Raw genomic sequence first — 19,318 nt, 5'->3', positions numbered from 1 at the left:
TATACATGATATATGTACATCATTCTAAAAACAAGAGTGCCTTCTTACGTACATATTATTTTGCTGGAGGAAACGGTTTTGTCATCTTTAAACAGGGACTAAAATTTTTTCTTTGCTTTCCACACACCACCACTCAAAAATTAACTCAAAAATACTCAAAGTTTGAAAAATTCTCACTGTTTTATCACTCTGTGACACTAGTTTAGAAAGTCTGTTTTAAGAGCAACCCAAAAGCTTTACTTTAAAAGAAGGCAATTAATATTGCTAAGAAAAGTGAACACAGAGAATAAAGATTGATTAGTTCTTTCAAAAACAGTAGGCACGCCCTTGGTCAAAAATATTTAAAGAATTAGCAGCATTCCAGATCACATACAAAGGCATACACTGTTCACTACAGGGGAAATACTATATCCATTGTCAGCTCATAAAGGCTTGAATTGATTTTTCAAATTTTTCTCTTATACTAGGAAATTTGGACATTCCGCTTAATAGCTGAGCAACCAAAGACATCCCCTTCAGCTCAGCAGTCCAGTGTGCACTTCTGAATATATATTGTTGCATCATGTTCCTGTGTCTTCTAACAAGAATGGGTACAATGAAAACTTCTGCTTTGAAAAGATTTCTAAGAAATCCTGATGGGAAGCCAGGTAACCATCTAAGATGTATAAATCAACACAGCAGATAAGCCTGAGAGGACCAAACTGGTATAATTAGTTCTATAACGGGAACAGTATGTTTCCCTCAGCTGCATTTAAAAACAGAATGTCAATTAGACTGGTTCCTCATTGCTGTTATTCTGGCCAATTTATTTCTATTAAATAAAAAAAAAAAGGAAAAATAAGTTTGTACTTACTTCTCATATACAAGTTCATCATCTATGCAGAAATAATGGGTATTTGCAGCTCCACTCTTTGGTTTTTGGCAGAGAATTGCAAAATAAAGGCGATCTGAAATACAAGAAAATGTAAAGCTTTTATAAACATCACACTTTTCTGCTGGAAGTCTGAAGTATTACCTGTCAATAGAACAACTTCAAATGCTTTAAAATGAAACAAATCTTCTAAGTATTACCGAACTAGATATTACTATTTCTCCAGTGTTAAGCAACAAGGCACACAATGGCTGAGGCTTTTTGCTCAGCAGTGTTCCCATAATGTGCAGCTTTTTAGTGTTCTTTCCCAAATAAAGTGTTCCCAGGAAAGCTACCTGTTTGATGACTTTACAATTTCGCAGGAGCCCAACTTGCACCCACAGAGAGAGCAGATACCCACCTCCTTTTGGCAACAGACCCCACCTGTTGCACTCTGAATACCAACATACCTGCACACCCCCAACTAAGCCACAAATCCCTCAGCATCTCATAGCACCTACATTAAACTAAACAGCGAAGCGCACTTCTGCTGGAACACAGGCACTTCCTATCCTTCCGTAAAACGACGATTTTGACGGTAATTAAATCCCGCAGGTGGCAGATGCTGGAGGGATGCGAGGGGTTGAGGTAGCAACCCACGGCTGCCCGCAGGAGCACCATCTGAGCCACCACCTGGACATCCCCATCCGCATTCTCATCCCCACTGCCCCTTCGAAGTCTGTGTGCATGCAGGCAGAAGGCACCTTGTGCTTGTCCTGGCTTCCTTTGTTAAGCTGAGGGGGAAAAAAATGCCAACGGTATTCACATAAATTATTTTTATGGCCAGGGGAGCTGTAGCCCCAGTGAACTTTAAACACTGACTGTGCTGCTGCTGTAAATTGCTGTGTTTGCGGTAATTGGTCAATAAAAATTGAGGCCTTGCAGCACCACAGCAATACTTTTCTTCCTCCTGCTGAAAAAAATAGCATTATAAAATACACGGATTAAAATTCAAATCTAACAGGAAAGATTTTATTTTTTGCAAACTAGTTGTCTGGAGCAGATACATTACTTAAATATCAAAACAGATCAGCTACCTATAAACATGTAATTTCAAAGCATAACTTCTGAAAAAGACAAACTGTATCTCCTTTTCCAGAGAGCAGGAAAAAAAAAAAAATCACTTTATGCTTCAAAACAAAATCCTTCATGAAATCATTACTTGTATCTTGAAAATAATGTAAAGTATGCCATGAGAGGTATCCCCATGTCTATAGTTCAACACTCACATGCTTGGTGCTCACCTATCTACAGCAGTATCTCAGGGGGTGGAGGCAGACACCACCACCAAAAAGTGTACATTTGGTAAATGCGCATTTCATTAGAACAGCTGCCTGACGTGAATGATTTGGCTTAAACATTTACAGCTCAGTGCAACCAGTGGGATGTACAGTAACTCCTGAGCAAGTCAGGCACCTACTTCCCTACTCTCTTAGCAAAAGGAAGGCACCAGACTTGCTTATTTAATTTCTAATACTCCCATCTTGTTGGCACAGCAGCTGTAGTACTAGCTGGGAAGTGCATTACCTGCTCAAACTTCTGTACCTCCCAGCATTTACCAAAGCATCTCCTGAAAACAAGACAAAGGGTAAAATTTACAGTAATGCTGTGCATTTTTAAGAAGGAATTACACTGACCCACAAAGGGAAATATTTGTGGTGAAGCAAGTGCACTGATACCCCAACCAGATGCAAAATACGCTATGGGGAAAACTGTGTCACAGAAAACTATACCCTCTAACAGTCAAGGGAAAGCATTTAGACCAATGCTTTGGGGGTGCAGGGAGCCTGCACAACTCCCCTGCACCTGTCCCCACCACTGTGTTACTCCCTGTGCTGTGTCAAGGTGGATTTGTGTGAATCAGAAACTGTTACAGGTATCCTAGCACAATATTAAAAAAAACCCACAAAACTGCTTTGCTGGTTCACTTCCCGCTGCCCTAAGAACGAGAGCTAATGTGTGTGTGGGAGGACTGAGAGCTAAGGAGGAAGGCAGAAAGGAGAACTGAGAGGATATGATATCTAGGGATTGTGTTTAAACTGGCATTGCTAGATTAAACACGCATCACACTACAGCCCCAAGGTATAATTTCACACCACTTCTAAACTGATTTAATGGCTAGCTGCCACCAGGTTCATTACAAAGAAAAGTTTTCTTCTGAGTTAGCTCACTGAACTAGCCCAATAGGGGTTAACACTGGGAATACACAGACAGAATTTTTCCCTCGATGGGATCTGTCCTTCAGATCCAGTCTAATTATTGACTTAGACTGAGCTCTCCACGTACACAAACAACATCCGCATCCAAGTCTGGGCAGAATGGCTGTAGTACTCAAACTGACATGCTACCTTCTTGCACACCAGCTTCTTCACATGAACTTTACATCACTTTTGAAAATGTAAAAGCACTACACAAAGAGTAATCCAAAATCCTCAAATACAAAAGGAGGATCAAAATTGAAAATAAAAAAATAAAAATTTGCACAGGTCAAAGACCTAAAATAATTTAGCATTTTGCTCCTAAACAGGATTTGGAGTAACACAATCACTTGCTTCCTCAGCATTCCTACTTTTTCTGAAAATCATCTGCAGCTGTTGCAAAAATGTCCAAGAAAAATAAGAATTCCTATCTTGAGTAAACAGTGTGTACTGGGCCCTTTGAATAGCTGTTGGCATTAAATTCTGCACTGGTATCTCTGGATCGTGTTAATTATTGCTATTCTTAAACCACCTGAAAGAACCTTGAGTTTAATGAATTTACAGAACTACCTCACAGTAAGAGCAGTGTGTGTCAAATGCTAATATCCTGACAAGCTGTCCGTTCCTGTGCACTGCTAACAATTGCTCCCTGTTACGTAAACAGCAGGCTCCATCTTTTTAACATGTTTCCCATAGGGAGATTTTAGAAATGAGCTACAGAAAGAAGTCCTTTCCCATAAGTGTATTTAACTTTCTACTGGCTTACCAGTCTGATATCAGATAAATGCTGTATTACTCACCATGTCTGTTTTTACCTGGTTTTTTTGCAAACACATTCCCAGTTCTGTTTATAGTAGCCAGGGATTAGTGTGTTGATTTTTCAATAGGAGGAACACAGGCTGAGAAAGGAGAATTCCTTCATTAAGGATCTGATAGCAGGATGAGCTCTTGTATAGAAAATACACCAGAGCACCGATGAATTTATTTCACTAGGACTCTACAAAGATTTGGACTGCAGGAGCAAGGCTTCAATTTTATTATTTTTATGTTTCCTTTGCTAATTTTAGCTTGCTAGTATTCCATTTACATATCGCGTACCCGAGCACTTCCAGATTCCTGCAAATTTCTGATAAAAGGTCATCCTAAAACTATCAAACTAGAGCAGACCTTTCTAATCGTCTCTCAGAAGAATGAGAGAGTAGGGCTCGCTGCCTTACAGGCTGCATCTGCACAGCAATTAGGAGATATGACTGCAGTATGTTAGACATACTTCAATTACATTTAATTTTGTTAGCCTCATAAAGCAAACCAGTTACAGAAACATGGATATCACTGTACACAATTAATTTGAGTAAGCATGCAATGTACAAAAAAAATGAGCCTGCATACCGCTAACCAAGGACTATGTTACCACAGCTTTGCTACTGCTGGTACTTAACTAGTGAGATTAAAGCTAGTACAAGCATGTCTACACAAGCTATAATAATCACGCATCTGATTGCAGTGTGTGTACAGAGGGAAAAGCATGTTGCTTGTTTTTCAGATCTACAGTGTTATGTGGAAATAGATGTGTAGAAAGCTGAGCGCTACCACCTCAAAATCACGTTAATGTGAATATAAAGATGGCAAAATAAACTTCCCTTTACTCTCAATAAGCCTGATGCCTCTGAGGATCTGCTGCACAGGCCTTGGGGAAAGAAATTTCAGTAATTCAAGAGACAACTAAATACCAAACAGGCACTCACTGCAGGACAAGTCTGCATATGATCAGCAAAGATTATTTCATAAAAAGAGAAATTCTACTGTTCTATTGTTAAACAGATGCCTTAGATGAGAAATTCAGAGGAGACTGACAGTACAACAAAAAACAACATTAGTCTGTTTTGAATTACCAGGAATGTAACCACAGAGTTATTTACTATTGTAAGAGGAGTGTATTTCTAAATTCAAAGCTGGTACAAGGTATTTTGTTGTGTTGATTTAAAAGACTTAAAAATATCAGGAAGACACATGAGAAAACATAAAAGACAAATTCTGTTGCAATGTCAAGACAAAAAGCAAAATTGTATGAGATTTTCTTTTTAGTCATTCTATCCTTGAAAAGATTCATTCACTCATCACTATGATATTTCACATTTAAGTGATGATAGAATTGGGAGTTAAAACAGCCTACCCTCTGACAAAGAAAATGAAAGCACACTAAAAAGCCAAAGGAACTTTTCATTTAACAGAAAACCATGGAAAAAACTATTTTCAGGGTCATGTCACAATTGATCAACAACACTGTTACTTTACTCAAATAGAATCTTTGCACTCTGCTACTCCTGTCTGATACACAAGACTACTTTACATGTATTCATACACTCTCAGTGCTGGATTAGATACTAAAAGCCTTAAACTCCTAAAATCTTAGCTTTCAGACTCACAAGTGAGGTCATATTGATAAAAGAGTAAATACAACTTTTGTATTGAGATAATTGTATAATGAAAACTAATTGAAAGTGTTGACAGTCACAATGTTGGAAAGCTTAATGATAGTTGGTAGAAGTGTCCTTAGCATTAAAATAAAACCCCAAACTTTTCTACATAATACACAAGGTTTATAATGACAAGCCACCAATACTGGAAAAACAAAAGACAACTCAATAGTTTGAAAAAAAATCGAACACGAAACCAAAAAAACCCAACCCACCTATCACTGAACATAGTAAACCAAATGCTATTTCATAAAAACTCCAAGTGATAGTGTAAGTAAAATGATTCTCAATAAAGGAAAAAAAAAAAGGCATATACAGTACAGCTTAGAGCATCCTTTGAGATGTTAGTTCCTCACTGTAAACAAACTGAATACACATTTATCAGGAGGACAAACAAATGTCAAGAAATGCCCCATGGTGTTATATCACTTAAAATTTAGTTCCATGGATAGTTGTGGTAGTTACTTCATTTTAGAATCAACTGCTGAAAAGAGGTGAGAGAGAAACACACACCTTCTGCCTAAAGTTTATGCATTATAATTCCACTTTTTTTAAAAAATATTATTTATAAAATCAGAGCAATGACAAAGAAAAGCAGCTGAGGAAAGGACATCAACAGCTTTCACAGAATTGTTGTATTTTCTTCAGATCATATAAATTACTTTTTTCAGAGATCAGAAGGATATGGGAATATGCTTCTAATAAACAGAAGAAATGCATTCAGTTCCAGCAAATTGAATTCATACCAGCAAGCCTCATGCATTAGTTGACAAAGAGAAAATGGTAAAGCTTACCATGCAGCTTAACAGACCAAAACAAACAATTTTTTACGAGAACAGCTTTCCTGAACTAGACTTAATAGTAAAGAAAAATATTTAGATGATTCTGATTAAAAATTATTCTGACGTAATGGCTGATGAATACGATTCGTTAGGAAATAAAAAAGTGCAATGATTACTGGAAGTATTTTGAGTATAAAATCCATGCCAATAATGGATTACAAACTTTGTTGTTTATGAATATAACATCACGCAAGCAAAGATCCATAAATCTTTACAGCTATTTGGGTTTGTTTTCTGCCTCTGTCTTTTAGCAAAGATGAAAATGAGGGTAGCCTGCAATGTTCTTAATGAGTTTGGCACCATATCTGTAGGCAGATAAACTAATGCAGATCTCTCAGCCTTTACAGAGGCTAAAATGTGTCCATTTGCAAGAATAAGGCCTTATGCTTTAAGTCTAGAACTACTAATTCATTTCTCATAACTGGATTATGAGAAGGCAGAACTGACAGTTCAAATCTTGAAATAACTTTTGCAACAGCTTTATAGAAAAGTAAGTCTGTGGTCTTTCTATTTTAAGGTTTCTGTTTTAAAAAATATGTACGACATACCAGCATAATAAAAATTAGACCATAATTGTTCCATTATTAGAACCTTGTAAACAGCAGCCATTGTGCACAGTAAAAAAAGATCAAGACAAAATAAAATATTATTAAATATAATAATCTACTGCATTTTAATCAAGTTTGTTATACTCTGTACTGCTGCACATGGTGAAATCCCACTGAAAAAACACAAGTCAAAGCCTAGGTGCTCTACTGTACTATTTAAATGGGTGAACATTTCTTTGGAGGAGAAAACACAGTAATTTAAGGGGCCTATTGATGCCAGATGTGTACCCTCAGATCCAAGAACTGCTGCACAAGAATGGTTAGACAGACCTGTTTGCTGGAGATCTGAGCTGGACGGGGCTGCATGTTGTTCTAGGCAGTGAAATTACTTTGATATCAAAAAGTCATCACCTGCCAAATGAGGGGTTTCTACATTTAACCTTAAAACTACACTATCATCATTTCCTGGATAAATGGTTGCAGTTACAGAAAAATACACATATGGAGTTATTGTAGCATTACAGCTCTGCATGTAAGTACACCATCATGCTTCTCTGCGTAGATTAGGCCTAAAATGCTCTATTTTAAGATGGACTATCTAGGATTTTATTCCCTCACAGTATTAGAGCTTTGTAAAAAGAGGAATATGGTATGCTTTGGGAGTTTACGTTCTTCCTACATCGCTATGCCCAATTTTCAAAACAAAACCTTATGGTTTTCTAAACATACTGTTATCTAGGAGACACACCAGATAATTTAAGAAACCCTGTTTCTTGGCACAGGTAAGACTGGTGCCTTTTGTCCACATTTGCTCCCTGTATTTTTGCTTGCTCTATCTACAGACAATTTCACACATCCTTCAGAACGAACTGGTAAGTGAGGTTTATTTCTTGTTTTTTAAAAGAAGTTGTAAATACTATCACTCTCAGATTCGGACACAGCACATAAAAAGTAGTTTGTTTTTTTTCTTTCTTTTAGGCAAACTAAACTCAAGCATGGCTTTTAGCTGGGGAACTCAAACCTAAATCCATAATTATTTCGGCTGTGATCCAATATGCTTCTCCACAGAGGCAGGTTTCTGTGCCAAAACAAAGCACGGCTCAAATCACAGGGCTACAAAAAGCAGGGAGGACACCGAGCAAACCTGCCTGCAGAAGCCATCGGCACTGGAGTGTCAAGAAGAGGTGCAACACTTGTCCATTATTTTACCCATTAGCCATCAAGCACAACATTAAGAAAAAGATAGATATCCCAAATATATAGAGAAATGTTGGGTTTGTTCCCATGCTTTCCTGGTTCAAATATATTTTTCCTTCACTCTCCTACAAGCAGAAAGACAGCACAAGGCAATTGCTCGGTACGGCCAGAGTTATTAAAATAACACGATTATTTATTCTTCTGGAAGAATGGTTGGACTAGCGATGCATTTTTAAAAAATACTTCGCTGTGCGAAACGCCAGAGACACGCAAGAACCGACCCATCGCACAGATGGCAAAGACGGCCGCCGCCGGCCGAGCGCCCCGGGGTCCCGGCCGGGACAGCGGCGACCCAGCGCTGAGGGAAAGTTTTCCTTCCCCGCGGCCGCAGCGCCCACCGCCGCGGGACGGGACGGGACGGGACGGGTGGGGACGGCACAGGACGGGACGGGACGGACACCCCCGCGCCCCAGCGGCCCCCTCCCCGTCCCGCGGCCAGCAGCCCGGCTCCGACTTGCGCCTCAACTCTCCCGCCGCGCCGCCACCCCGCCCGCCCCCGCCCCGCCGGCACGCCCCTCTCACCGGCGATCCTCAGGCAGATCTCCGGACCGACGGGGGGCGGCTGCCGCCGTTCCGTCTCGCCCCCGGCTGCCCGCGACGCCGCGCCTCGAGTTCTCTTCAGAGCCGGCGACGCCGGGGCTGCGCGGCGCCGGGCCTCGGCCCAGCTCTTCCGTTTCATGGCGGAGGCGGGCGCGCCGCTACGGTGGGTGCGAGGCGGCCCGCCTCATCCCCGCCGCGCCGCTCCCCGCGGGGCTGGAGCCGCCGGAGGGGAGGGACGCCGCGACGACGGCGGCGGCTGACGCGTCTCCCCGGACACCGCCCCCTCCCACCGTCCCATGCACCTACGGCCCCCCCGCCCCGAGCCGGCGGCAGCTCCCGGCCACCTCCCGGCACTCCCGTTCCCCCCCCCCCCCAGCCTCCTCTGATTGGGTCAGCGCGGTGTGGCGTCACCAGCGCGGAGCGGTTGGGGCGGTGATGTCATAGTGGCCGCTGTAACAGGTGGGGTCAGGAAGCGCGGCCAGGCATAGCCCGGCCATCGCCGCTGCTTCGAGCCTGCTGGCGGGGCTCTTGGCACGTCACCCCTGCCTCGCGCGCCGCGGTGCGGGCTGCTGACGTGGCGCCGGGCTTCTTCAGAGAGAGAGAGGTGGTGGTGGTGGTGGTGGTGGTGGTGGTGCCAGCGTGACCAAAACATGGCTCTTGGGGGTGCGAGGGCCCCGGCCGCGGTGTGACTCTGCTCCCACGGACGAGCCGGCAACAGTTGAGCTAGCATGAAGCTGCCGCTTCTGGAAATGAGTCCGTTCAGTTTCGTTTCTTGAGGCTTCGCAGTCTTCCAGGTAGCGGGGTCTGAGTCTGCTTCTCAGACACAATGATACTTAAAAACACACCAAGTAGGTGTTGAAGTAAGGTAGTTAAAGCAGCTCCCTCCTCACCTGTAATTGGCCATGACAAAAGCCCTTGCTGAAGTATTCTGCTGAATATGAGGGCAGTGATTATCTCCCACTGGTTTCCACCTTTCACTACATAACTTTTTAAATACTTTTCCTAAATAACACCACAGATGTAAAATTCTGCTGATACTTTGAAAACCATTTCTCCCATGACTGACTGTGACCATCGTTGTTCCAACTCATTATGCACATGGCAATCATTGCCTCGCAGGGTGGCCGTGAACTCAAGTCAAGCTGTGGCCAGATGCAACAGTCCATCTCCCCGCAACAAACGCAGGGCCGATGCCCTAACTAGGATTGTTTTTCTACTGAATCCTCCTCTCTGTCTTCTTCCCTCTTTTTATTTGTCTGCATTTTGTGAATCCTTCTGAAGAAGTGGTTTTGCTGGGATAACACGGAGGTGGTGGCGTGGTTCCTGTCATTGACATCCTGAGGGTGGACGACTTCAACCTGCAGAGCTGTCAAACCACAACTTCATTCATTCCAAACCCTTTTAAGAGTCTAAAGTTGATTTAGCTATGGTTAGCTTTATTTAATGTATTTAAAATGCAGCAACAGAAGTATTCCTATTGTATATGATTTTAATGCTACTGAAAGCAAAACAAGCAGAAAAACAGCTAGCCAAACACTTCCTTTAAAAGCACCAAGAATACGAAAGCGAGATGATTGCAAAACAAAAGTGCAACTAGAGCCAGTGTCTTTGAGAGTGATGATCAGGTGAATGAAGCAGAATGGAAGCACTACAAATGAATGACATCATTTTTTCTCTTTGAAAATAATTGAAGTTTTCTGCGTTCCTTGTCTTTGTTTTCCAAACATAAGACCAGTTTTCCAGTTTGCTTTCTGCTGTGGTTTAAGTAACGTAGAGGCAGCTGCATTCCAGAGTTTCTGACATGCTCAAAAATAATGGTGAGCTGGAGGAGCCCTGGAGGGAGGGGGCAGCTCCTCATTTATGAATGTAGGCGCAGTGGTCATGAAAAGCAGACTTTACTCCCCTGTGAGCCCCAGCTGCTGGTCCCAGTCGCAGAGGCCAACCCTGAATCCGCGCGGGCTGGGAGCCTGCACATGACTACTTTTAGCTCTGTGCCGAGTGCTGCGCGGTCAAAGCAGGGAATCAGACACAGCATTTTTACATTAATAATATCCTCCTTCTAAACGCACTGTATCAAAGTGTGTATGTAATTAATAAGGTGCTAAAGCATAATACCTTTAATGGCATTACAATGCTATCATTATGTTTCTTAAGCAAGCCTTTTATTTTTCGTCAAGGAACACTGCATTTAATTTCACATGCTCTTAATGGTGTAGAGCTCTCCAGAGCTTGCTCTAGGCCTGCCAGTGACCTTAATGGATGCAGGGACAAACCTCTTCACAGAATACCATTTTACAATAGCTTCAGTGTTAAAGCTTAAAAGGTGAGATTTGTATGAATAGAAGCGTTTTACAGTGAAAGCCAACGATCAGAAACTGCAGAGGAAGATACACTCCTCTGAAATCTCAGACAATCTTATTTTAAAATTGCGAAAAAGAAGTGGCCCATGGATGAAAGAGGGCACATCGACGTTAATGAAAGCAATAGATTCTGAACATAAACATTTCAAGAAAAATGGATAATACAAAATCTGACAGAACTGCAAACCAAAATGCTGTTGTCCTTAGCTCAGTTGTCTAGGACAGAAATAAGGACATTTTTTCAGAGACCTTTTGCTCTGAGAGAAAGTACACACATACAAGGGACAATATTATCCTGCAAATCTGCATAGGAAAACAAGTAATTGGCTATGGCCTACTCCTAAACTGACAATCTGATGGGAAGTAATGTTTAAAACACACCCCTCCCTTGTCTCACAGACCCACCTTTTCATATGATGCAAAAGAATTGCGGACAACATATATTTAAAATATTTATTTAAAACTATAAAATGTGTTTCTTAATGTCTGCCAGTGTCAGATGCAAAAGTAGGCATAAGTTCAAGTCCCAGTGTTTGAAACTGTGATTTTTCAAGGCATGTTTTAATACAAGATTGTCACATGATGGTGGAAGCTTTAAAACATCACTTGGAAGTATTGGATTGAAAGCCAGTGTGATCTGCTGAAGGCAAGAATCCCAAGTTCTTCCTGAGCAAAACCAATTTTTTTAGTTTAGTGTGTCTTGAAAAAAAGATTTTTAAAATATATATTAGCAGGATTGTTTGATGAGGAAATAATAAGCTACAGGATTTTTTGCAGTAAGCCTCAGTTGCGTTTTAGTTTTTGGTATGTTATACACAATGGAAATAGCAGTTTCGTGCCCATCTTCAGTGCCAGGTAGTTTATTCTGTGCTCTGATTTTCTAAATAGGGATTCAAGTGTGCCATAAAGACAAAGCAGTACTGATGCTGGTGGGAATTTGCTGGAGAATTGTTCTGGGAGAGCACAAATAAAAAAAAAATGTATATACTGTGTCAGTGTCATATGTCAATAATCTGGGGTTTGTTTGTGAAATTTACTGTTTTAACTCCTGCCAGCTGCAAAACTGTGTTAATGGGAACATGATCCAGCCTGTTTTTATCAAGGTGCAAAAAGTGGACTTCATTACCTGAAACAGAATGAGAATAAACATGTAAATGGCTGAAGAAAATATTTATTTATTCAAAGACATAAGTAAAATCAAAGAAGCATTCTGATTTCCTACTAGTTCTTGTACAAAAGTATACTAACTCTATAGATTGCACAATACACTACATTTTAAATGACTTTTTTTTTTTTCAAGTTATAGAAACAAGGAACATTGAGGCATCTAATTGAATTAAATCTGCTGTAGTGTAATGTTTCCTAATGATTTGATGAGATAACTTTGTCACGTTGCAGCCCCCCCCTTCATGCATTATTCCTCTACTAAAATTGCCTAGAATTAAATGTGAAAGCAGAATGTAGGTGAACACCACAATGTCAAACCCCACCCCACCCCATCAAGGCAGATGTTCCATCAGCACTCCTATCGATTTCTGCAGGACTGTGATCAGCTTTGTGCCACCTCTGCGGGAGGTGGGACTACACAATGACACTTCCTGAGGTTCCTTCAGCCGGGAAAATCACACAAGACTGTTCTCCTTGGGATCCACAGCAACAGCGGCTGACATGGCAGCGTTAAAGCAAACAGCTGAAAGAGAAGACTGTAACTTTCACACCAAACAAAGGAGCTCACCTGGGCCTAAAATCAAAGCTCCTCCCTGCTGAGCGGGATCTCCTTGGAAATCAAAAGCCGGGCCAGTCATTGCTCTCCACATACTCCTAATGCTTCCCAGGAACGTGCTTGATTTCACATGAGGGCTCCGGACTAAACAAAATGGCAAAATACTTATTATCTAGAAATACAAAAGTATACAAGGACAGCAACAAAATCGAACAGCTGCTATGAATAGTTTACAGTTTCCTAATTACCAGTGTTTTGACAAAATACAGCCTACCAGAGACGGTCTAGTGGGCAACACCCTTCCTATCTACATTATGACCATACTATTTTATTAGACCATTCTTGTTTTGTTCTGTGTAAGTCCAAAAAAGGTGAGAAAATTATTCTTACCTGATATGTTATTACCTTCACCTCTTTTCATGCCAAGTGTTTTATAAATTTCCCTTTGGGGATCTACATACATTTCGTGTGTATACCCAGTTAAACTGCAAAAGGGCTGCAAAATATATGCATACAAAAAAAGTAATGTTTTTAAGGTTAAGACAGTAATTAGTTAGGATCTACCGACAGTGGAAAAAATACTGACACCCTGCCGCCCCCACCCCCTGATTTGGAAACCTGTCGATTTGTCATGTTAAGGGCCAAACATTTTTAGCCCCAAAGCTTTTACTAAAACAAACCTTCCAGTGAAATCAAGAAAAGATGTTTCCTTAGGAAGCCCCAGAGGTTTTTAAACTGAAAGTTTTAGTTATTTGCTTTATTCATGTATTGCTATTAGAATTGCTTCATGAAAAAGAATACTGCGGTTGCAAATGACCATCTTTTCACCCAGAGTGAAACCCCTCAAGGCAGACCGTTAAGACACAATAGGGGATACAATGTATTTAATCACTCTTTACCTTGATGTGATGGTAAGATGACTGTCCAATAACTATAAGCCTCACATTTGCTTCCTAGAACAGAACATGGGTATTGAAACTGTAAAGAGGAACTTGGTGTTTCTGCATGGCTGCAAAGCATGAGTAGAATCTGGTGTCCTGAGTTAATGATCACAGTGCACTGAGTTAAAATAATTTGAAATTAACTTCATTTACATATTGGCAGCCTGCACCTTTGTCTATCACCCACAGTTAGCAGCTACATTAATTTATTAAGTAAAAAAATATTTTTCAAGATAACTTTTAAGTTACAGATATGTACACTTTAATTTTTCTGTAGCATTGCTAGCATCATCTTTTCAATAATTGCAACCTGCTCTAATTTTGGAAATTCAAAATTTCCACTCAGCTGCAGCTGCATTTAAAGAAGCAGCATGCAAATATTGGTGCACCTACACCTGCGATTTACAAATACCGAACTTGCACCTGCTGCTGTCTTTTGCAGGTGCAACATTAGGCCTGAGTCTAAAATAGTGGCCAAAGCTTAAGTTCATGTAGATGCCAGTAAAACGGATAATAAAACATAATGTTGTTTTAATATTAGGGTATAGTATTTGCCTGTCCCATATAGAATCATTTTGCTTGTTATGAAAAGAAACCCTCCTACAAACAGAATACTCACACTAAGAAAAGCATGGATGGTTTTGATTCTCTATATACATTTATTTGAGCAGCCAAATTAAGAAAACACCACTCAGAGTAACACTGATCAAGCCGTTTAGAAAAATCTGTCCAGAGAAAGGGAGCTGCCAGAGAAATTGCCCCTTTTCGTCCCCAAGTTCCTAGTCCATCTAAGGCTTGCTGTTAGGAAGGAGCCGAGTCTCTGTCATCAGCCATACCGCTGTTGGGAATAAAATATGGCAGAATTTCAACCAGCAGCTTGGAAGAGACAGACTGACCTTCCAGATTTAGCAGGGGATCATTGTCTTTCTCTGGTATCTCCTGCCACCCAACAAATACCCGTCCATAGCAACCCTTGCCCACTCCATTTCTCCTTTCTGTCACTATGTCACTCCTGTTTGTGCAGCTGCCTGGAGAACAGGTCACACAACTGATGCAGCTTACAAATAACCACAGAAAAAGAGACTATTTTTAATCCAGATCAATTTTCTGATTTTGTTCCATGCACAACCATCAGTCAGCTGTACCGGCATAACGGAAAGGGCAGTAGTTAAGTTTGTGGTCAGGAGAAGACAGCTGCCCAGGGCACTACTAATACCAAAAGATATGCCTGTCAGATGTTGTCTAACTGTTCAGAACACAGCAGAAAAAACAGCACCAAGCTAACAGGGCAGGGAGAAATAATGCTGCTGCAGCAGAGCATGTAGGGCAATAAATCCTTTCCTGTGTCTCCCAGGCAGATGCATTATGGCTACCGTAGCAAACAATGAAAATGCTAACTTTCTTCGGAGCCTTTTTTGATTCCTAGAAGCTTTAAGCCTCATGCAAGCCTGCAGCGGGACGGGACACTACAAATCTGTTCGACTACAGCAACCCCATGTAGACATTAAGGGCAGAGTACTTACTTGTAAAAACGCCTTGGGGACTTTAGCCAGGTCTTCTACATACTCCTTACAAGTGTAGCATAAAAAACTCTGCAACATAGCCAGTTGGACGTGTCAGAAACAGACATAATTGCATAGCAATGAAGCATCAGATTCTGAGTTCAGGCATAAACCATTTTGATCAGGAACTGAGAACGAAAGATTTAAAGTTCTTTGCAGTCACCAAATTTGGATTAGGATCCTGGTTTAATCCAAGCCTGAACAAGACACTGGGCTTGGGGCCCTGCTAGTATTTCTATCTCTGGATATTTTAGGAATGCGAGAGCTGGCTTCCCTGCTGGGAAATCAGGGAACACCATACCCGTTTCCCTAAACACACGGTTGAGAAACTATTGCCTTTCAGGTAAATACTGCATCATTTTACCCAAGAACGGCGGTTCTTAAGAGGCAGAACTGATCTGCGTTACGTTTTCCTCCCTCCCTGCCCCAGCCCAGCTTGTGCAACGTCCCCGCTCCCGCTCCCCCGCCCCTTCCGCAGCCCAGCTGGGGCTCCTCGCAAGGCGCCTCTCTGGGCTCCGGGCCGGCGGGCCAACCTTCCCGGGCAACAGCTCCCTTCTCACCCGCACGAACAGCACGATCGCTCTTTGCTCCCCGTACAGGGCCTTGAAGGGGATGCACCTCCCGTCCGCGTCCACCACCAGGCAGCGGGCGGCCTCCCGCAGCTCCCCCGCCTCCGGCCGCTGCCCGCAGCCCCGCCAGCTGCCGACCTGCTGCGTGACGGGGGCAGCGGGCGGCCCGGCCATGGCCCGCTCCGGCTCCGCCGCCTCCGCCTTGGCCTGCCCGGCCGGGGAAGGGGCAGGAAGAGAAAGGCGGGGCCGGAGCGAAAAGCTCGGGGGTTCTGTGACCGCGAGGAAGTGCCGGGGCTGGGCGGGAAGGCACCGGTTCCTTCCCGTTCCTGGAAGACAGCCGGGGTCAGCAGCGCAGCGCTCCGCGGCTCTGGCGTAAGGAGGAGTCGGTGAGCGTAGGGCCCTTGGTAAAAAGAGAGAGAAATCCGCTGCCAAAACCGCCGCACGCCGTGGCAGGCAGCAGGCAATTTGTGCCTGGAAAACATAACGAAATCAAACCCACCCTTGCAGAAATTATGTGCGAACAGAAACGGTGACATTATTATACAGTCTCAAGGTCACGGTTTGCTCTGCAGGGTGCCACAGCATTTCAGAGGACTCTGAGCGAGCTAGAAAATTATGTTTTCAAGGAACCGTCAAGCTGCTGTATCAGAAAAAAACCCCCAAAAACACCAAACCAAAACCCCCAGACAGATGCCGTTTCCTTATTGACGTAAAAGCAGAACTTTGTGGGACGTTGTCAGGTGAATAGCACAGGATGCTGAGCAGTGCAAATGCTCGTGCGAGTGTATCGAGTGCACACACAAATAAGTGAACGGAACAGATCATCGTAAGAATAACACTAGGCAGTTACCTTAGTCGCTTGGACTGTTGTGTTAGCTGACAGCTTATGAGGAGAGGACTTTCCTTTTCTTAGTGGGCAGAGCAGAAGAAGTATCAGAGGGAACAGGACTGGGGGGATCTCCAGAAATTACTCTCCTTTATGAAGCTCTCTGATGATGTTAGTTCTTGGCAAACTGTCCCAGTGTCTATAATGTTAGTGTTATTCAAACTTATCCCCTGTATTTTGCGTTAAGCCCATTGCTTTTATATTACTAGGAGTGAGCACATAGAACAGGTTAATCCCCTCACTGCATCGACTTTTCAACTCAATCTTCTGTTTCCTAGACTAAACAATCCCTTTCTTTTTCTTTTTTTACAATTCTTTCTTCTCATAGGTCATGGTTTCTAGAATTTCTAGAACAGATTTTGTAGTTTCCTCTGGGCTTTCTAGATGGTTTCAGTCATTCCTGAAGTTCAGTGTCTAAAACTAGACACAGTATTTTAGCCAAGTGTTAGGTTTTCTTCACATCTTAAGTCTGTACATCCACTTAAACATGCTGTCATTGTGGTTGTGCTTTTTGCAACAGCACAGTTTTATTGACTCCTGTTCAACCTGAGAACCACTATCGCTCTACCATTTCTCTTACAGTACTCCATGGAAGAAATTCTCTCTAACATCACAACGTCTGAAAAGTCAAATTAGCTGTATGTAAGACATTTACACAGGATGACGCAACGCAGTTGGCCCTCCAGTTGGGATACCTCCCTAGTCTGTTTTAAAACTTGCCAAAAAGACCTTCAAAGCACGTGAGGTGCTTTGTGCCATGTTAACAGCAAAGACAAGTCACCTCTGCATTATGAATGACAGCATGAGGGAAAGCGATTCCTGGCTGATAGCTCCTTACAAGTTTCCAGCGCGTAACACACAGGTAAAACTGCCCACCCACTAGTATAGCCCTGTTACTTCAGTAATGAAAGTTTATTTCATTATATGGATCCAGCTTGTGACTTTGCCAGGTTAACTGTGATCATAATAGTAATATTTTGCTGAGCTAGCAAATCAGTCTTTGGTAGCAAAGCACTTCCTGTGTATTTGTCTATGACAGTATACTTCAGTCTTGCCCTCACAATGACTTTGGTTTAAAAGGCAGTTAGCTCAAATTGGTAAAGAATTTCTGAAAATTGTGAAACCTACATTCTGCCAGCTAAGAATTTGGGCAGCGTTAATTCTCCATTGTTGTTGTTATCAGGCTGCTTTGTTCACTTAACAGTTACCTATATATTATGCTGTCAGACGTATTTCTTCAACTAGCAGCGCATGAACCAAACCTGGGCGGTGCAGCACTGCTCTGTGGCCCTTCAGCAGCACTGACGGGAATGGCCTGTCTGCCCTTGACTACTGCAGGATGTAGCAAAGCAGGGAGAACTGACCACTTTTGACATGCTTTGCTCTTCATCTTGAGGCTGAAGTGGGCAGGCTGGGTGCCTAACCTTGCTGTGTTACAGCTACAGTAAAACCTCAGGGTAGCACTGAGCGCATTGGGCAGGGAACAGGGGTGCTTGATCATCAGTACAGCTTGGACCCGGGCTCTTGCCATTGCAGCTGAAAATCAGAGCCTGCAGCAGTCATACCGCTATAGGGGATCTGCTGCCACACCGGGAGCACAAATAGGGATGAGCCTGCTGATGAGAAGAGTTGGGCAGAGTGGTGTCATGAACCTAAAGGACGTTGTCCCGGCTCAGACTGTGTATAGATGACCTTGTGCCTAGAATCCAGAGACCTTGTCCTCACTTGATTTGAAATGAAATCTCTGAGGAGCCCAGCCTGCCTGGGAGAGTTGGTAAACATTCCTACTAAGCCACTCAAGACTGCCTCTGCTGCAGACCTTGCTAATTTATGCTATTTGGCCTCCTTAAACTAGCTGAAGAAGCATATCCTTAACACCTGGTTTCAGCAGTATACAATTGAGGAATAGCAACTTTTTTCTGAGGATATTCACCAAAGCATTCCCTAAAGCCCCTCAGACAGCGTGTTTCTAATTTTTCGTGGAGATTCTTAAGTATTGCTAGAATACAAATATAAATTGCTGTCCCCTCCAGTTTTATGGAGAAAGAACAGAGGCAGTTGAGCGTTGGCATGTCCTCTGAAAGAGGAAACACTGAAAATTAGCAGTCACTTTTGAAAACTGAAGCTTTCATTTATGTATGCTTAACAAAAGCCTTTCATTTATGTATGCTTAACAAAAATACAGATAAAAGTTCCACTGACTTAGATGGGAAGAAAGACTCCATATCTGCTGATATTCTGAACAGTACTGTCTGTCTAAGAGTGCAGTCTACTAAAACCATAAAATTCTTCAGTGTGAGCTGTGGTTAGGGAAACTTCCTCTTCTTTCCCTTCTCTTTTCTTTATAGCTTTTAAATATAGAAATGTTGATAACTTAAAAAACAGCCATCAGAGTGGTGTTTTTTCCAGGAGAATAAATTAGTATATTGGCATTGTTAATCACGTTGTAACATTCAAGATGCAAGTCACTTCACTGCAGCGCAATTTACAGTTGTAAAGAGAAAC

The 19,318-nt window shown here is 42.4% G+C and overlaps 2 protein-coding genes across 8 annotated transcripts in view; both read right to left on the bottom strand.

The window, feature by feature from the left end:
• CDC14B (cell division cycle 14B) overlaps nucleotides 1–9,117 on the bottom strand; it is a 47,046-nt gene extending 37,929 nt beyond the window's left edge. For 4 of the 7 annotated variants that reach the window (XR_012832966.1, XM_075739676.1, XM_075739682.1 and 1 more), the window contains exons 1-2: nucleotides 8,755–9,085; nucleotides 854–947 (exon numbers count right to left, since the gene is read on the bottom strand). Coding sequence is in view for 6 of the 7 variants with exons in the window: in XM_075739676.1 (XP_075595791.1) it covers nucleotides 854–947; nucleotides 8,755–8,911 (251 nt within the window). In the remaining variant the exon portion in view is untranslated. Of the gene's footprint in view, nucleotides 1–853; nucleotides 948–8,754 lie in introns of all 7 variants that reach the window. The other 3 variants (XM_075739683.1, XM_075739677.1, XM_075739680.1) reach the window with 2 other exon arrangements.
• Nucleotides 9,118–11,571: 2,454 nt separating this feature from the next.
• Nucleotides 11,572–16,183, bottom strand: PRXL2C (peroxiredoxin like 2C). The gene is made up of 6 exons (XM_010303470.2): nucleotides 15,919–16,183; nucleotides 15,320–15,388; nucleotides 13,755–13,808; nucleotides 13,246–13,351; nucleotides 12,868–12,999; nucleotides 11,572–12,258 (listed from the first exon to the last, which is right to left on the bottom strand). Exons 1-6 carry the CDS (start codon nucleotides 16,099–16,101, stop codon nucleotides 12,131–12,133), a joined length of 672 nt encoding a protein of 223 aa, XP_010301772.2. The 5' UTR covers nucleotides 16,102–16,183; the 3' UTR covers nucleotides 11,572–12,130.
• Between the last annotated feature and the right edge of the window lie 3,135 nt (nucleotides 16,184–19,318).

This window comes from Balearica regulorum, chromosome Z, assembly GCF_011004875.1.
Source record: "Balearica regulorum gibbericeps isolate bBalReg1 chromosome Z, bBalReg1.pri, whole genome shotgun sequence".
In the NCBI taxonomy this organism is placed as follows: Eukaryota; Metazoa; Chordata; class Aves; order Gruiformes; family Gruidae; genus Balearica; species Balearica regulorum.
Note: the sequence above shows the minus strand (reverse complement) of the source record. Positions and strands in the feature narration are given on the sequence as shown.